This window comes from Lytechinus pictus, chromosome 2, assembly GCF_037042905.1.
Source record: "Lytechinus pictus isolate F3 Inbred chromosome 2, Lp3.0, whole genome shotgun sequence".
Lineage (NCBI taxonomy): Eukaryota > Metazoa > Echinodermata > Echinoidea > Temnopleuroida > Toxopneustidae > Lytechinus > Lytechinus pictus.
Window position 1 is genome coordinate 6,524,720 of NC_087246.1, and position 20,062 is coordinate 6,544,781.

Sequence of the window (20,062 nt, forward strand, 5' to 3'; positions counted from 1 at the left end):
TATTTATAATAATAATAATGGTTATTTATATGCGCTATACACACAAAAAGTATCACAGCGCTTACAATTGTCAAAAATAAAATATAAATATAAATCTTAAAGGTATTGTTTAACTTTGTGAGCAGCCGATTTAAAAAATTCTCAAACCAAGATGAAACATGTGTACAAGTGCATGTATTAGAACTAGATATTTGGAAAAAGATATGACTTGAGTTGTCGTTTGAAAGATGATATGGTCGGTGTTGTTCGGATGGTAGAGGGGAGTGTATTCCAAAGTCTGGATCCAGCTATACTAAAACGTTTTTCTGCTATGGAGAGGTCTGTTCTCGGAATAACAAGTTTGGTGGTATCATTCAGGGAACGTAGATTACAAGCAGGTGTGTAATGAGCAACTATGTTTACAAGATATGAAGGACCAGTACTGTTAACCAATTTATGAGGTTGTCTTTATTTCTCTGACGGCTGCCTATATTTCTGAAAATGTCTTTATTTCTCAAACTGTTAATTTTGGCACTTTTGGCCGCCCATACTATATAATATACACATAATGAATGTTTATGAGTGCAATGGACAGAATACTTCATGAGGTGAAAGATGAAATGATCCATTCAACGAGGCGTAGCCGAGTTGAATGGATCATTATTTCATCTTTCACCGAATGAAGTATTCTGTCCATTGCACGAATGAAAAAAACATTCATTATTTGGTTTATATGACACATAAAAATTGATTTTTTTTTTTCATGTGAAATTTATGAATTTCGATGCAAAACTTGCTCATGCAGTGCGAGTTCGGTCTGTTGATTGTTACGTCATTACAACATGCGTTTTTATTTGTCTATGAGCTGTCTCGGTGTGCGCGTGCAATGGACAAAATCGTATGGATCCAAAATTGCACGATGAATGGATACAAAATTGCACGGTTGATGACGTCATTGCAAAATGGGCTGAATGAACGATATCAAACAACCAATCAAATCGCAAGGATCTATCTAGGTGTCATATAATATACAAATAATGAATGTTTATGAGTGCAATGGACAGAGTACTTTATGAGGTGAAAGATGAAATGATCCATTCAACTCGGCTACGCCTCGTTGAATGGATCATTATTTTATCTTTCACCGAATGAAGTATTCTGTCCATTGCACGAATGAAAAAACATTAATTATTTGGTTTAAATGACACCTAAAAATTGATTTTTTTTTTTGTTCATATGAAATTTATGAATTTCGAAGCATGAAAACATGCTCATGCAGTGCGAGTTCGGTCTGTTGATTGTTACGTCATTATAACATGCGCACTGCTGGTGCCTGCCTGCAGCTGCAGTCTCGGTGCGCGCGTGTAATGGACAAAATCGTATGGATCCAAAATTGCACGATGAATGGATCCAAAATTGCACGGTTGATGACATCATTGCAAAATGGGCTGAATGAACGGTATCAAATAACCAATCAAATCACAAGGATCTATCTAGGTGTCATATACATGATAATATTGTATGTAGTTTTTAATGTTATTTTAATATCTCATGTTTATTTTTACCTTTCCTAGTAGCTCATGTGCATGAATGCGCATGTGCGTGTGTGCTTTTGTGAACTTAGGTACATGCCGTATATTAAGTTATTTCATTCTACCCTTCCTCACTCTCCACTCTTTAAGCTCTCCTGTCCTGTCTCCACTTTCATCTTTTCAATATACCTCCTAGCTCTGTCGTTTTTCTTAATTCTATTCCTTAAACTTCTGCCCCCTATACTTTCTTCTCTCCTATTCTATTCGCTTACAGTCATGATGTATATGTATTTATTCTTATGTATCTTTGCACTGTATATATATATATATATATATATATGTTTAATAAGTGATCTTTGTCTTACAAGCTGTGCTTTTTGATAGATCACCTCAGTTCTGTATTTTGATTATTGTTAATTTACTGTTACTTCATTGATGACATGTATAATTTTTTGTAGAATTGAAAATAAACTTGAAACTTGAATTCATTTGAGAGGTGGGGATTTATTGCAAATATCTCTTTATGATTGAGTTATTAAAATAAGAAGAAACTAGAATTTATTTACATGTAATGCTTTTAGTTTGAAATTAAAGTACATTGTATTGCGAAATAATCGAAAACTTATTTTTTCCATATTACGAATCGTCACACTTAAAAACAGAATATAACAGATCGCTCTTACCGCTATTCTATGTTGATATCCTAATACAGTATATATTTGCATGCATGTTAACACTAACGTTTTCACTGAGTTCATTCTCATTGAGATGGGTCGATAATATACTTCAAAAACACATATTACAATCACTAAAAATATTTTAAGAGATATATTTCGTTTTGTGAGCCGATATGAAAAAAAATCATAAGTGAGATATGTACGTTAATAGCTTCATATCAAGTATAAAACTAACAAAAAAACAATACAAAGTTTGTATGAAATCCTTTAGATATGTTGCACACAAGTATTTTGGGGTATAATTCCCCAGAACATTATTTCTATTACTTTAATGATTGACACAATATATATTCAGAACATTCATGCTGCAAATTGATATGCATCGCAACACATACATGTCATCACACCATTTAACAAAAATCGGAATAAACATACATGTATTTATAAATCATTTTGTAATTCGTCTTAACTTCATGGTTTCGTTTTTTTTTTATCTTTAAACAATCTTAATTCTAGCTAAACAAACGTGGTTTTTGTATTTGTTGAAACTGGTAAGGGTTGATTTAATGTTTATTTCATCAAGAATTTCGAATAAAAATTAATTTGAGTAATTTCATTGGTAAGAATCATGTTTGGAGTAATATCTAATCATGTCTTCACGAAGTGGAGTTACAAGGTGAGATCCTTATCAAATAATCTACAATGATTCAACAATTTCAGTGTGTCTTTATTCCAATGTTTCTAATGGATTACTGTAATAGCCACTTGAAGGAAACGTTTGCTTCTTTCATGAATTCCATAGAATATGGACGGTAATAATCATATAGCTTCTTTGATATAACTTCACGTATTTCAGGGTGAGGGCGCCCTTTTATTTTAGGATTCGCACACTTGTAGTTTGGTCTCTGGGGAACATTTGCACAGTAGAACCCTGTCTTTGGGTTTTGGATGAAATGTTTTCTCTCGAAAAATGGCGGAAGACCAAGAAATATTTCCGTTTGTATCATGATGGGAAGAGGATCCTGAACAAAGGCTTCGCCATCAAGAATAAGGATTCGGTCGCGTCCAAAATGCCTCAATGTCGTTCGAAATTTTTCAACGTATCTTCCTTTCACAACATAAGGAATGTCCTCATTGATTTGTCCTGTCCAATGGTTAATTACTGTGTTTTCAAACGATTGAACTTTTGTCCTCGCTGTACTTTTGGATAGTATGCCAGCTGTGTGGACATGATCAGAGACAGCACGAACGACCGGGTCACGGATTATCATGATCGTTTTAGCGTTACTATCCAGCAGATATTTTAACAATTCGAACGTACCGTTTGCCATGTTAATGGGCTTACCGATCATAGGAACCATTCTTGGGCTAGACCATTGCATCTGCTCTCGCCATTTTCCAATATCATCAGCATTAAGGCATGTTCCTTGAGGAACACTTACTTCTCCTCGAATGACTACCATAGGATGAAGTGAAAGGTAGTGAGTTAGAGTCATCGTACCACATTTCTTAATCCCTATTACCATGGCTTTTGGAAGGCGCTTCTCGCATCCATGACGTTTCAAAACTTCTAATGGCAGAACCCTTGCTCCTTCAGATGAATAAGCGTAACAGTCACCGTAAAATATCCTTGATGGTTTTATTTTAGTTCTAGACTTAGGCCTGTACCTCTGGCTTTTCTTGCGGATATTCTTTATTACTGATGGATGTCTAACGTATAATTTCTTAGGCTCCGTTTTATTTCTTCCCCTTTCCTGCCATAATGGACTATCTCCTACGTTTCTCTGACCCAGTTCCCCTTCGCTAGTTTTCTTTGACACGATATGAGTTGGAGGAAACAAGTAAAGTGCTACCACAAGTACCATGATGACAATTATAGCGATTTTGTGATTTTTCCTGAAAGTATCTCGTAGCATATTTCCTAATGAACTTGTTCGCTGTCTACCACAGAAGCCTGTAGAGGAAAGGATAGGAAAATATAAGTATATAAGTATATAGTATTCAGTAGAAGTAGTACAAATTAAGGTGGAGTAGTAGTAGTAGTAGTAGTAGTAGTAGTAGTAGTAATAGTAGTAGTAAAAGTAGTAGTAGTAGCAGCAGTAGAAGTAGTAGAAGAAGTAGTAGTAATAGCATCAGCAGCAGTAGTAGTTGAGGTAGAAGTAGTAGTAGAAGTAGTAGTAGTAGTACTTGTACTAGTAGTAATAGTAGTACTAGTAGTAATAGTAGTACTATAAGTACTAGTAGTAGTAGTAGTAGTAGTAGTAGTATTAGTAGTAGTAGTAGTAGTAGTAGTTCTACTAGTAGCAGTAGTAGTAGTAGTAGTAGTAGTAGTAGTAGTAGTAGTAGTAGTAGTAGTAGTAGCACTACTCCTACGACTACTACTACTACTACTATAATACTTGTTCTTATAATCTGATGGTGATACTTTAGCCAATGATGATGATGATAATAATAATAATAATAATTATATATAATAATGATAATGATAATACTGATACTACTACTCCTATTATTACTCCTACTTCTAATGATGATAATGATAATAATGATTATTATTATTATAATGTTAATAAAAACAATGATAATAATGACGATAATAACATTAAAAATAATAAATATAGGCCTACAATGATAATACTAATAATAGTATTTCTGATTGTTATAATATTATCATTAATGATAATGGAAATTTTGATAATATGTAGTTTTATAAATGGCAGCCCCCCCCCCCCTCCCTCTCTTCCTCCGAAGCTATTTTTCTTTATTGCGCTACAAAAACTGGTCTGTAATGTAAAAAATTGGTTTTTTTTTACTCGAAAGTTACGCTTCCTCGCTGGCAAAGGAAAAATCACAATCACTGCAAGCGTCCCTCTGTTAAAAAAAGAGTAAAATTTCCCACTCGGAATTGATAAAACTTACTTTCCAGCTATGCATTCCAAATATGCATTGTATTATGGTCGTGAAAAGAAATCGGCACCGGGAAGCCGGCCGTTGAGGCAAATGTACCCTTGTTATCAATTAAGACATTTGTCCTGCATTTGCCTCCTACCTACTACCCAACGCTCCTACTAACCTCTTTCGTCCATCTTCAACTTGAGTCTATCCTTATCTCGGTAAGAATTATGACACAGATGGTTATTCCATTGTTTAGGCACACTTAATACTATTCAGATGCAAAACATAGTCCAATGCACAAGAGGGGAAAAAAGACAGGGAACAAATAGGAGAAAGTGAACAGATCTGTACCAGCCACAGCATCGTTATCTCGAAGATAGGCAAGTTACATAGTGGTCTCGCAAGACTGTCCTGGTTTGGTTGGTAAATATAGATCTTTGTTGCGTGCAGAGCTAGGCTTTCAAATGCAAACAAGAATCCGTTTTTACCAATGGAAACTAACAAAGCGAATCTGTATAGCAACAAACAGGGAATTAAGATTTGTGTTGACGATAAACCTTCAATATGAGAGTCTTCTCGGGCAGCACTAAGCCAAATGATATTTCGAGGGCGAGAAGGGATTGGGGTGTTCTATGCAAGAGCGAATTTATTCTCCAAAGATAGTAAGACTATCAGACTCTAGTTTAGGCACAGATGTATTTGTTAGAATGGCGCCACCTGTAGATATTTCATTATTGATCAAGTTTGACATGATCAACGTTTGTTCATGGCTGATAAAACGTTCCCCATAGACTTGTGTGTTAAAATTACACTTTTGAAAAATTCCTAAACAATAAACGTGAAATTAGAGGGTCGAATGTTTACTACCATTGGATAGGATACATATCTGACATTCTATATCTGACCAGAGAAGGGTATCATAGCCAGCTCATTTTAAAAATAAATCGCCATTTATGAAGATAACTATGATCGGATCAAATTTATCAACTGAATAAGTAAAATAGCCATAATCCTTCCGTCAGTCAAAAAATAGTTCCAAAGTCATTGATAAAGTCTGTTATCCGTTCCTTCTGTGTCGTTTTCCCTTATTTATTCATTGAATGGAAAAGCTGTTATACCATTGCTAAATCTCTGATGCGGATTTATTTCACTTCGGTCTCACTAAAGCAAAATCTCTTTTACGATTGAAAGTAAAAATAGGCAGTGCATTTCATTCAGGAGCAACCAAGACGTGTTATTTTCGAAGGCCATAAATAGAGAGATAATGCAGAACTTCATACAAGGTCATGAAACTGCGCTTCGCTATTTCAGACAAAGTCAAGTATTTGTTTCAAACCGCTAGTCATGAAAAGTAAATCGATAAGAAGGAAGCGGTACGCGGGACACTATCCCAAATACGAGAAAAGGGTACTTCTTTGATGAAAGAAAATGAACTTGAATTTACTTCTGTGGTAAAAGTAAAGAAATGTAGTTAAGTTATTAAATGGGTAAACCTTGATGCTCTTGATCAAATTCCAATGCGGCAATATATTATGTAATACCCACTGTGAGTCCTTCGCACTTGAAAGAAAATGACTGCCATTCCTATTCATTTTAAACTGCAATAACACAAAGACTTGTTATCTGCATGAGCATCTAAAAGCATTGTGAATTTGCCATACACTTTTTCAAACCAACTACTTTCTCATTATTTGACTGAGTATTTTGAAGTACATATTTTTAGTTATTCAAAATGACTTTGTATATTATAAAAAAGATTCTGGAGAATTATGTTCTCAATATTATGAAGACTTCTGTTATGTTTTGAGTATTATTTGAAAATTAATAGAAATAAGTATACTTAAATATTGAAGAAAGAAAATGTACATAAAAACGTGTACAAGGAAAAGAAACAGAAAGAGTATGGTTTGGAGATTTAGAAAAAAGGGATAAATTAAAGAAAATACATGAGATGCGTAGTGTCAATCTAAAATTTACAAAAGCCATAAAAAAGAAAATAGACCGACTTCAGGGCATTTGATATTGGCTGAGCAAACGTCAAATATTATGATTGATAATTTAACACAATGAATTCAGACCCGTATAAGGTTATTGTGATACCAGGTAAAATGTATTTTTGTCTTTAAATGTCATAACAACGATAGCTGCCGATACGTTAACAAATTGTGAAATCATCTTTTTGTTATCTCTCCATATTTAACAAATTAGCAGCCGTTGATGGAGGAACATTGATGGTAAACCATCCAGAGATGCCATTATCTAATACGTCATAATCATTGTATTGACATAATAAAACTACAGGGAATATATTAACGTCTATTACATTAATCCCGTGTGCTCTTTACTAATATACATAGTAGCACTCATGGAGAACGAAACTTGATGCGTCATTCGCGTGCGTTAGCAAAGATAGCTGATTGTTCTTTCGTCTAGTAGTCAGTTGCTTACTTGCTGGCCTCAGAGCGAGGCTTATACTCTCGCTTTACGTCATGCTGTACAAAGCCTTCCATGTACTCGCGAGACAGACGCCAAATCTTACATAGTTTGTGAGCGCTTAGTACGCCCAAAGTATGACAGTCCGCCGCGTTAAATGAAAGGGAGCAGACAAGTATAGAACATTTACCAGACTCTCTCATCGGTTGCGGAACGTCCATACTTTGACACCATACATCATCCTTCATCGTAAGTCTTACTTGAAGCTCCAAGCGACTAAGAAATTACTAGGGGAAGGACTTGTCAGTTCTAATATTCTGTTATTTACCTGGGTTGATTTTGGTGATTTAAGACTCCTATGCAGTTCACGGAATTTTCGGTCGGAATAAATGAACCCTCCCCAAGTCATCTCTCGCTGGACACAGGGATTAGATTTTAATATTTAAAATAAATTTCGTCAGATATCATTATTTTTTCACCAACATTACAGTATTAGGAAGATTATCATGATTAATGACATGCAAAATTTAACGTCAAGTTATCAATAGACATTTGCATCGAGATGAGCACCAAATGAGTTGTTCGCAGGTTAAGATGAATTTGAAAATCATCTACCCGATTAGCAGTCGTCGAATTCGCATCTTCATTGCCTAGAAACTGTTCCTTGTGATTACATAATGTCTACTGCAACTACAAAAGACGTTTCTACTTGTTCTGAAAAAAAAAGGATTATCATAAGAAGCAATAATTCAAAACGGTGCAAGACGGGTGAAAACTGACGTTTGAAACATGTTTTAATGCCATCTTATGTTCATTAACACACGTTTTTTTCTCGTTTTTACTTGTAATGTAGTTTCTTCATTAGTTGTAGCGTTGGATACTTTGCTCCGGATCATATTGCACAGTAATCGACATCAGTAAACTTTGTGGTAAAGGATATTTGACATTATTTTCGATGTGATGAAGTAAATGTTCTAACAACAGGAGCGATTTGAATCGGCGCTTTCTCAAGGTTATTGGTACGTCGTGTCCGATGCGAGCGAGCTGGAAATCATTGATCCAGATGCTTGCAGTAGTCGGAGCAGCTGCGGAGTACTACACGGCTCTCGTCGGCTTCATAATGAGTTTTGTTTACTACGGAGCCGCAACGATACCAACAGAACTCACCTTATCCCAGATCGATCCCTTATGCTCTGACCACCCTCATTGTAGAAACAGCCATCAGACTTGGTGCAGGCAAGTTACTATGCAGAGTGGCCCGAAGGAACCTAGTCCGGTCAGCAGCGGCTATGTCCAACGATCGATTATCACCCCTGTTATAGAGCGAGTAACCTTGGGTTGCACGCTTATGGTATTGTTTTTTCGATGGTTCTGGAATTGGGGCTCGAGAGATAAACCGCAACCATCATTACCTCATCTCAATTTTCGTGCATCATCTCTTCTTAAGTATGTACTCAGATCATGTTACACCCTACGAGAGCCTTTTATCCCAACGACTTGGGCGTCTTTCGGTTACCTTCAAACCCTTCTAGGTGTGATCCTTTCGGATAGCACCATTAGGTATCGGAGAGAGGTTCTCCAAATGTCTGATGGTGGGATAGTAGCGTTGGATTGGGCTTGGAAGAATTCTTCTGTTTCAAAACGTAAAAGGAGGAAAACATTGTCCAAAGGGCTGATTGTAATCATACCGGATTTGGTTGCAGGATCTGGAAATGTATCGCGTCTCTGCTCGAGTGCATACAACAATGGTTACGAACCAGTCGTCTTTCATCGAAGAGGGACCAATGGTTTGCCTCTTAGTACTCCTAAATGCCAAAGCCTTGGAGATCCTTTAGATCTACGTGATGCACTGTGCTACCTCTCATCAAGACTTCGTTCTGGGAGACGGATTAGTGCTATCGGTCTTGGATTCGGAGGGAGTCTGCTTTTGTCGTACCTAGGAAATTATGGTTCGTCTTCCAGACTGTCCGCGGCGGTTTGTTTATCACCCATCTATGACCTAGAGTCCACCATCCAGAAGAATCGACATAACTCTCTTTTGAAATGGTTCACTCTTCAATTACTCAAATTGAATTTTACGAATCATGTCAACACAATGCCAAAATTCTTCGATCTAGATGCTGCCTTTTCCTCGGGTACTTTAACACAATGGTTAGAGAATGTCGATTGCCCTATGTATAAGATGAAAGACATGGTGGAATATTGGGAACATAACGAACCTTTACGTGAAGCTGATGAAATCGCTGTTCCACTTCTATGCATCAACTCATTCGATGATCCCGTCGTTAAGAAGGAAGACATTCCAAATGAATTATTCTCTACGCTACCTAATTTGTTATTAATGACAACTGAAAGCGGTGGTCATTGTGGGTTCCTGCAAGATTCTTTTAACCCAAAATCCTGGGCTCACACAGTTGCGATGGATTATATAGAAGCTGCATTACAGTTCACTGAAAACGTTACTAATGAACGGAAAATTAGTGGCCGTATGCGTGTTGATTCCTGAATTGGTATATTTTATCGAAAATCAAACAGATACCTTCAAATGTTTGCATCATCATTATTTTTTCCCCTGCTGGAAAAAATGTACATGACTACGTTGTTGAATTATTGTCAGTACAATTTTATTACTTTAAGTACTATTCAATTTCAACATATCATTATATTGATAGTATTTGGGTTACCAATATCATTTGAGACTGACACTTTGTACTTGATGTACAAAGCCTCATTGAACGTATGGAGTTTCAATTCGGCAAGCATTGTTCCATGATCCCAAAAAATCTATTTCGGAGGTATTGATTTTGGTTTATATATAAATGTCTTACCATTTTTAACCGAATAGATGTTAAAGTCGATAGGATTCCTTCACACAATCCATTCAGACTATTGTCGAAAAACATTTATCTCCTTGCACTCCATTTCTCTGTTGACGTAGTTGAGTTCATGCGTTCTGTAGATTGCACGATCCGTTATAATGATTCTGTACGATGTTTTAATAAAACCGATAGTTGTATCACGAGTAATGATGATTGATGTTGGGTAATGGACCGTCTAATAAGTTTTTAATCGCTACATCCAGTATTTGTTTAATAATGGCTGATGACCGTTCAACTGGATGGTGTTTAATTGCATCCTACGTTATAGCTTCTAGGGTATATTGATAATAGGACAGTCTCACCGGCGTTACCACTCCAGACCGACCAACTATATTATGTTATTTCTGAATATATTTCATCGGTCGGATAGGAGTTGGTTGTGACTTTAACTTAATTGGAGCATTATAATTAATTACATGGCCAAGTGGAGTCAACAGCACCATACATCGGTTAAATAGCTAATGTGATCAGGTGGTCCCTTCACAAACCAATATGGAAAAAACAGAATTCAGTATTCAACGAGATAAATATCTGTTAAACAATTAGTGTAAAACACATGGAACGGAAGTAATAAATAGTAAATACGCAGTTACTAATAATTTTGCGTATTTCCCTATAACCATTTTGTTCATGGATGACTTTTGGGGTAAGCCCCGACTTTGTTCAATGCAAGACAAGAGAAAGGCGTACAATTACACGATATCCATAGGAAATATCTTGCATGTCACCGTGATAATGATTTTCCATTTCTTTATTGTCTTTTGCGGAATATCCTGCTTTACAATGGAAAGCTTTCCATGATTTATTATCCGCCTTCGCTTAACCGCGAAAAACGGTTTGTCGATGTAATTACACAATTTGTAATTTAACAGTTTTAACAGTAATATAACTGAGATTTGCTGGATAGTATGTAAAGCCATAATTATAAAGAGATTATATTCAAGTATTTTTTTTCGGAAATAGAAAGAGTTTGTTCAGAAGATACTTTATAACGCGTACCGTACTTTAATAACCATGAATACATCACGTTTACGGAAACTTGATGTACTCATCAATAGGTAAAATACTAGATTGAACGGCAAATCTATTTCACCGTCTTCCTTTTGAAATAGATACTTGGCTCGTTTATCTGTTTTCTGTTTGTCCTTTTTCTTGTAAGACTACTGTTGAATTGCTTATGGGCAAGTCTTGCACGTCTACATCCGCTACAAACATCTCTTAAATACTATAGAACACATTCTTCTGACTGATGAACATTCAAAATTAAAACATGTTGAAAAGCGAGTCTTTCTTTCAAATGATTTTATCACCACGTAAAGATGGTGTCGTAAACATGTCTTAGCTAATATTTATGATACCATCGTTTACCAAACATTGACATTGGGTTTTATCTGCATATGGGATGATTTATGACATAAATTCATAAAGCCTACTAGAACTCGTCGATTCCAATGTGTGGCAAATGCTGTATATTGACGTTGCATGGTTGTTCGTATCCAAAAGCAATTACGGGAATTACGATTCTTCACAGAGTTGCGTCTTATCATGGTGATATGTCTACGAGATTACCTTAAAAGTGTATAATCTACAATGCACACAACAGTTCTATTGAGAAAAAAAAAACACGGTACAAATTGCTCACTAAACATTGGTCATGTGTTTACATTCCGCTCATATCTTCTGCATTTTGAAATTGAATAGCATTGTGCCAAACTTTGTGGTAATACCACACTGCAGTGGTCGTTAAGTCAACTATATCCTACCAAATTTTGTATATTGCACCTCTACAGAACGATTCGACTGCATGAGCACAGTGAAATACATTGAGGGGCAATACACATGGTAATTGATACATGTCTCAAACTTTATGACGTAGACAATATAATACAAGAAAGGATGTAGAACATTCTTAAAAGAAAAAAGAGCAATTTGAAAAATTGTGATTTTATAGTCTCGAATGTACTGACGAATATCTCATACAACAGTATGAAGATGAACTACATACATTGGTCCCAAGGGTAATAGATCTACGGGTATTGTATCTGTCATTTGACACATGAAAACGATAATAATGAGCATACATTCATCAACATTATCTTCGACAAATTGAGTACCAAATTTACTCTTCATTTTCACCACATCCTTAATGTTGTTTTATAATGTAACATGACATTTTGAGACCGAGAATTAATCTGGATTTGATAACTTTCCTCCTCATTATAGTAGATCTAGATCTCTGCCATTCAAGCATATTACTAGTAACGATCATAGAAGTCTGTGCCACATTACAATAAAGGCTAATGGCCCGGAGTTAATGCCCGAATCTTTTCACTTGTTTTTATCAGGGACGTGTCCCTCGTGTGATAAATGGTTGATGATCTCACATGTTGGTTGATCTGTTGATTTATCTGCTTGTCTGTGAAATACTTCAAAAAGCGTCTGTTTAATCCTCTTTATTTATTTCCATCAATTTTCCCAATTTTTCTTCTTCAAAATAATAGTCTTGCTATTCTTATAATTGCTTCAGATTCAGATTTATATGTAAATCTTCCAATAACGTTGCTTTTGATTGTTACGATAAAGAAACAAAAATGAAGTATTTGAAATAAAGGTTTATTACAGCTTTAACAATCTTTTATTGAATTTATTTCATTCACGTTTTGGCAGCTTGGTAGAATTTTAGAAAAGAATATTAAGGCAATGAGTCCTTCACATTTCCTATCACATGGTATATCTTCAAAAGCAATGGTTAATTGGGTTGATGATAATATGAATTCTTAATGTGATACTAATCATTAAAGAATACCCGAATGGTTGAATGGTATCTAGTTTTAAAGCGTAATGATACATATATTCGTGAGATATATGTCTAATAATCCAACTTTCTATGATTTTTTAATCTAAAAAAATTAGTTACTTGAATTAAAATATTGAAGTAAGATATAATTTCTACCAGAATTAACTGAAACTGTGTTGCAAGATCAATATTATTGAAAATGGGAACTCGTATAAACACTGTCAGTAAAAGCGTGTGAGGAATGGATTTTAGGATAAATTTTGGAATATATAAAATGAATTCTATATAACATAATTGTATATAGGATCAAAATTAACACTGACCCCTGTAAATGAACGATTTTTTATACTTGCATTTCCTGATTAATACAGTCTGAACTTAATGCACATGAAATCCTGTGTATTTGTGTTTTCTATTTTAATACACGCTAATTGTTATGGAATGTTGAAGGCTTGCTTGGGATGTTTGAATAATCTAAATACATTTATTCCTTTATAACATTCGTTTGCGTTGAACAAAACTGTGCATAAATTTCTTTGCCAGATGAGCACCATATCTTATCAGGGAGGTATGCTGACTCAAAAGGTAAAAAAAGAATCACAATTGACAATCTTTCCAACTATGTACAAAATGTGAATTTGTGCATTTTTGAATGTTTAGCCCCCCCCCCACACACACACACACACACACGCACACGTACACTTTACAAAGTCATGCTGCGGTATACACCATCGTAAATTTGTATGAAGAAGAAAGTCTGTTATTCCAATCACTTTTTTGAATAGAATAAAGAGGTACATGTAATAACACACCTCTTTATTCGGAGCACTAAGTTTCAGCTTGGGAAAATAATAATCCTAATACAGTATCCTAATTAATGAAGACCCTAATGATTGTGTTTAAAGGTCTTAATAGTCAAGCCCCAAGTTATATCTCAGATCTCTTGAAATTAAAATCCCGATCTCATTTCATTTATTTATTTAAATACGGTAGAGATCAAAAACATGCGATCAGCTAACAAGCTGTTTTTCAGCATGTCCGTAAATAACATTCAACAATCTCATGACCATCACCTTCGTAGCTCATAGGATACACTCACACTGCAAGTACCCCAACACAAAACTAAAGCAACCTTCGGAGATAGATCATTAAATGATCTATCTCCTAATGTTGCTGACATGACAAATTTTCTCATATCAGCCCCACAACTATGGAACAAACTTCCCCTCGATATTAGGAATTCAACAACTTTACAAAATTTCAAATTGAAATTAAAACGTATCTATTCCAATAGTATGTACAGCATCTAGGAAGCGCTTGCAGCGCAATATACAGGTTTTTTTTTATAAGTTAACCGAAGTTCAAAGGTCAGCTTTATCAGGAATACATAACGTATGCTTGTGGTTTCTATTTTACATAATTGAGTAACTCATCAACTTTAATTTGACACCTTGCTTACGTCTACGTCATTATTGTCACGGCTCACACAGTTATGGTCCATCGTAGGCGAAGGGTAAAAAACCTACTATTTTCCAAGTTTTGGGTTTTAATGTACATGCACGAAACCCACTTTGCTGTAAGGTTTTGGCTTCATTAGAGTTATTCCCTGCAAATTTCAGTGAAATGTTACCGTTCTGATATATATATATATTTTGGCGAGTGTATGTTACATAACTGGTGTCAAGCTCCAATTTTTTGTTGTACACTTCCTTGGTGACTAACCCTTGTAGGCACATGTTTAGCATGGAAGATGTTCTTCGTCACAATTCCACAATAGTTAGAAGAGCAATGCAAGACATGCAGGGTCGATAAGGGAGGTACTGTGGAAACGTTGAATGTGTAGGTGCAAAAGGTTTGAACGGGTTCATTTGGGATTGAAGGTAGGCAGTTGATATATCAATGTCAGACACTCACAAAAAGTTAACAGATGGGACAGCATTTCTCTAAATTGAAGGAAAAAACTCTGAAGAATCCAAAACCTTGCAACAAATTTGGTTTCGTGCATGTACATTAACATGATTAAAACCCAAAACTTAGAAAAGGTAGGTTTTGTACCCTTCGCCTTCGATAGACCACAACTCTGTGACCCAGTGGCGGACCGTGACCCGGAGGAGACAAAGCATTGGAGGGGCACTGTATTGTTTGTGAACAATGCTGTGCCCCTCCAACGCTTTGTCTCCTCCGGGTCACGGTCCGCCACTGCTGTGACCCGTGACAATTATAACACAAACAAGGTATCAAAAAAAGTTGATGAGTTACTCAGTCATGTAGAATAAAAATCACAAGAATATATCCTGTAGTCTTGATACAGCTGACCTTTGAACAGTTTTAGAAACACCCTGTATAAATGTATATTATTATTATTCCTCTAAACAGGATCAAGTCCGTATTTTTTCTTGAATAACTTTGCTCTAACAAAAAGCACCAAGTAATTTCAAGTGCAACTAAAAACTTTACACTACTAATGTCCGAGAGTCTTTCTTATTATTTCTTCTTATTATTATTATTACCATTATTAATATTATTATCATTATCATTATTGTTATTATTATTATTATTATTATCATCATAATTATGATGACGTATCCCTCTCCCCAAAGCCACCGAGTATCACGAATGTGGGTAGAACCATGGACCTACTACTCTGTCAGAGCAGTAGGTCCATGGTAGAATCAAAATGCTGTAAGAAGCAGGTATAGTCTATCATTAGAATGATATTCCATTTGTATGTATTCCAGTAATGTCATGTGGAATAATATAATATTTCTATTTTTATTGAATGGAAACAAAAAACGTTCTTGAAGTGTTTTCGCTCAATTTTAGAGTACTCGATCAAAATCGCCGATGACCTTTGAATCGGGTGAACAACAACTTATTTTAAAACTTCATGCTCTTTCCCTATCTCTCTCCATCCCTCCCTCCCACCTTCTCTCTCCATCCCTCCTATATCAATCTCTCCCTTTCTCCTTCTCGCCGTCTCTCTCATTCACTGTCTCCATTTCTTCTCTCTCTCTGCTTCCACACCTTCAGTTGCTATATATTTCTTACTTCATTTTATCTATCTCTATCTACTTTCCCTTAATTTTCCTCCCTTGCTTGTCTTCGACTTCCTCTCCTCCCCATTTCCTACGTCCTCGTTTCTCCTTTCTTTCTCTTATTTTTTCCATTGCATAAGTTCAGGTAATATATTCATGACATCTTAAATGTCTAGGGGTGGGTGTAAGTCTGCATCTGGTATTGATTTTCAGAGAGCGGCTGTACATATATCTGTAGAGCACTGAGCAAAGTCTCGTCCGAAGCACGCCCAATAGGAATACTACCCGCTTTATTGCTGAACCGTTTTATGATAGACCAAATCTAATATTGAGTATCCGGAATACATATGTCACTGTTACATTGAAATCCCAACTCTTTACTTAACCCTAACTGATCACTATATAATGCTCCAGTCATATCGATGAATACCACTTCAGGTCGACCAAATAGTTTATACAATATTTTTAATGATATACATATCGGTTTTGGAATCGGTTTTGTTGGTGTTACTGCAGCATAAAGGTTACGCTCAAGTTTTCCTTTGGCTACGCTTGATTAAGGTTTAGGCTTTAAAAAAAAAACATTTAAAGCAATACCCTTTTCCATTTACGAACGCGATCTGCAACATCGACGTGAACTCACAAATATTGGAGGTTAGCATTCGTTTTGAACGCATTTTGTATAATGGCATCATATATGATATAAACGTATGTTCACTTTAAGCTGACACTTTATTTTTTCTGCAACAAACAACTGATCTATATATAATTGATGATGAACAGAAGAGTCAGATATGACAGAATTTATAAAACGTCCATTTTGTTATTATTAATACCCCTTCTGATTAATGCGACGAATAGTAAGGGAGCCCAATACCCCCCCCCCCTTACACACAATACACATCCATACACACACACACTCCCTTTTCATTCAGGAAACGATGGGAAAATAAGTTTCCCCGAGAATAGTGTTAGCTGTTTCAAATCACTCTGCTTGTAAATATGTTTTATATGAAAGCATAAAGGTAGTGTCTTTCGTGAACCTTTCAGACTTTATCTTGCCTCAAATTACAGACTAATGTGCATGGTGTAAACGTGAAGACTCAGTAGATTAGTTCTTCAAATTCCATTTCTTAAAGACTATGGTTAATATTGATTCGACCTTCAAATAAATTTTCGCAAGAAGTGCTTTTTGTTTCCTGTGTCTGTGAAAATCGAGACCCTGAGAAAATTGTACCTTAAAAACAACATGCGACATCAAAGTTTAATAATCTTTTCAACAAGACCCTTGTAATAATGACCAATTTATGTTTGAATCTATCTTCACTTTGCCTTTCACTTAATTTTTTTTCTCTTTACTTTATTCATTCATTTTTATTCCGTCAACTAAATTTTTAGTTTATCCTATTATCTAAAGTAGATATGAAGTAATATCATATGAGCTTTCAAAAACTTTTCCATCACTAAATATTTCGAAATCACTTTAATCTGTCACTATCAAGTTTTGACCCCCTTTTCCATTCCCGTTTGCATTTGAACACAGACAATTCATTCCAATATTGAATGATTTCAAATGACATTATGCGTTCATGATAGTGATTAGGGTTTACATTTCTAATTCAGGATTGTTGGTGACAATGACGAAGACGTTAATCATAATGTAGATAGTTATTCGTTGTGATGATGGTGATGACGATGATGATGATGATGATGATGATGGTGATGATGATGGTGATGTTAATGACATTGTAAGATGTGGGGAAAATTAAATTTTCCCATGGAAGTATGTTGCGCTCATAAGGCAAGTGCTCCTGAACGATGATGGGGAAATTCTGAAAAGTTTTGCACAAATAAAATGATGCATCTTCCACAAAATCAGTCATTTTGAAACACGTTTGCTAATTTGAGGATACCCATATTTCATTTTTCATTGACCATCTTTTTTAGTCTTTCTTCTCAAATTGATTGTGTCCCTGGATCTTACTTTCCTTTAACAAACCATAGGCATATTAAATTATCATGAGCTTGTTGTTTATGCTTCCTCAGCTCTTTTCAGAGAGGCCAAACAGTGTTATTGGACCAATGCCTGCAGGATAATCCATAAACCCATCTATCATCCTATTTTCTTTACCTATTACACTCATCATTATGATTTAATTCTCCATTCGGCATTGACTTATTGACAATCTTCGCTGAATGAAAAACATACAGCCCATACTCACTTTATCTCATAATTTTTCTTTAAAGCTTACTAAATAAGGATCATGTCCTGAACTGACATCCTTTCTCTGATTTGATTTGAACCCTTTATAAGATTAAGACTATCCAGTATCCAAAGCTCTCCCACGTTCAATGTAAGCATATACTGACTTTTGGGTAGTCGCAAATTTAAGTCACAATTCTATTTTAAACATTATCACATGCAACCATTGTTTTTTCAATAATCATTTCAAATAATATTTATTGATGTTTATCACTGCTCTGAAGACGATATTTATTTTATAAAATTTCTCCATCTCCTTTGATTGGGCACACACACAATCACACCCCACGTGTACCGCACACACATACGCAGACACCCAGACAGCATCAAATTATCCCATCCATGTTGTATAATAATTAGAGATAAGTCCTTTACAGTATTGAATCCTACATCTCGACGGTGGGATTGAGTTCGACTACATGTAGAAACTCCTTTCCATTGTTAAATCAACTCTTGTTAACAAGAAATCCTGATCGGTATCTCACATAACTGAATCAGTCGAGGTTTGGTGTCTCAAGTAGGCCTACATGAACGAAACTATGCTTTTGTACATTATAAAAATATAACAGGCTTTGAGAAAGTATAGTGTGAATTATATTTCCGAGGTTGGACTGGCAATTACTATTTTTCCCAGACAGGCGATGCCCCGAGGGAAAATAGTTATATTGCCAGTCTAACCGAGGACGAATAATTCCCACTATGCTTTCGGAGGAAACGCCTGATATATTTGTTTTATATCCTTCTTTAACTTATAAACCTAGTCCTTGCTGATGTGTAACCAATTTAGACCAATTCTAACGTCGCCGGACCTAGTCCTAGGCCTGTCGAGCTAATGATAACCAGTTCCTGGGTACGGGTAGGCTGCGCGCGGCTTTTACCCGATTCCAGTTAATGAGAGGTCCGGTGTGCTGCGCATGTCGCTGCAGTTTCACCCAAGATGTACATTGTAAACGCGCAGGCTAATAATGTCTACTTTTCGGACTTTATAGTATCGGATCTTGACTCGCCTTGTTAGGAATGGCCTTCATAGAATTATATTTTCTGCATGATAATCTAAACCCAATTCCACACTGACTTTTCATGTTGTCGGTAAGTAATTTGAGCGAGAGCTTGTATTTTGTTTTATTTATTTATTCATTTATTTGGGCGGATAATTAACGGTACTGTTCTGGACCCGTCAAATCAGGGAGCATGCGCAGTTCAACGTTGAGAGAACATATCGAGTATGAGCATGCGCAATTCTCCCCAAGAAAGTATATCAAACAATATATGGAACTAAAAAAATATATATATACGGAGCTATTTGCAGCGATGTGTTTTCCTATTGAAATTATACTTTGTCACATGATCACGAATAAGCAAATTCAAGAGGGATATAACGCTAATACCTCCGACTTGCTTCGCATGATAACACGTTGTTGCAAAAATAAGATGAGTGGAAACTGTTCTAAAATGCTTGGGTTGTTTAATCTCTAGTTTCGAAGTCTCTGTTTCAACGAAGTACCAAAATAAAATTATACAACTGTGTGATGATTCCTGCATAAAATAAAACAAAGAAAAATATGAAAATGA

The 20,062-nt window shown here is 35.6% G+C and overlaps 2 protein-coding genes across 3 annotated transcripts; one reads left to right on the forward strand and one right to left on the reverse strand.

Moving 5' to 3' along the window:
- Nucleotides 1–1,997: 1,997 nt before the first annotated feature.
- LOC129276116 (heparan sulfate glucosamine 3-O-sulfotransferase 5-like) lies at nucleotides 1,998–5,738 on the reverse strand. 2 transcript variants are annotated; one of them, XM_064108127.1, is made up of 2 exons: nucleotides 5,262–5,738; nucleotides 1,998–4,142 (listed from the first exon to the last, which is right to left on the reverse strand). In XM_064108127.1, exons 1-2 carry the CDS (start codon nucleotides 5,272–5,274, stop codon nucleotides 2,938–2,940), a joined length of 1,218 nt encoding a protein of 405 aa, XP_063964197.1. In that variant the 5' UTR covers nucleotides 5,275–5,738; the 3' UTR covers nucleotides 1,998–2,937. The 2 variants fall into 2 exon arrangements, with proteins under 2 accessions (XP_063964197.1, XP_054768528.2); XM_054912553.2 differs by lacking the exon at nucleotides 5,262–5,738 and adding an exon at nucleotides 5,108–5,172 and having other exon boundaries at nucleotides 2,004–4,142.
- Nucleotides 5,739–7,527: 1,789 nt separating this feature from the next.
- Nucleotides 7,528–13,585, forward strand: LOC129254927 (protein ABHD15-like). Its single transcript, XM_054893470.2, has one exon. It carries the CDS (start codon nucleotides 8,550–8,552, stop codon nucleotides 10,020–10,022), a length of 1,473 nt encoding a protein of 490 aa, XP_054749445.2. The 5' UTR covers nucleotides 7,528–8,549; the 3' UTR covers nucleotides 10,023–13,585.
- Nucleotides 13,586–20,062: the final 6,477 nt, after the last annotated feature.

Bases quoted from the DNA above. Each gene is read 5' to 3' on its own strand.
- LOC129254927 (XM_054893470.2), top strand. From the start codon at position 8,550: ATGCGAGCGAGCTGGAAATCATTGATCCAGATGCTTGCAGTAGTCGGA.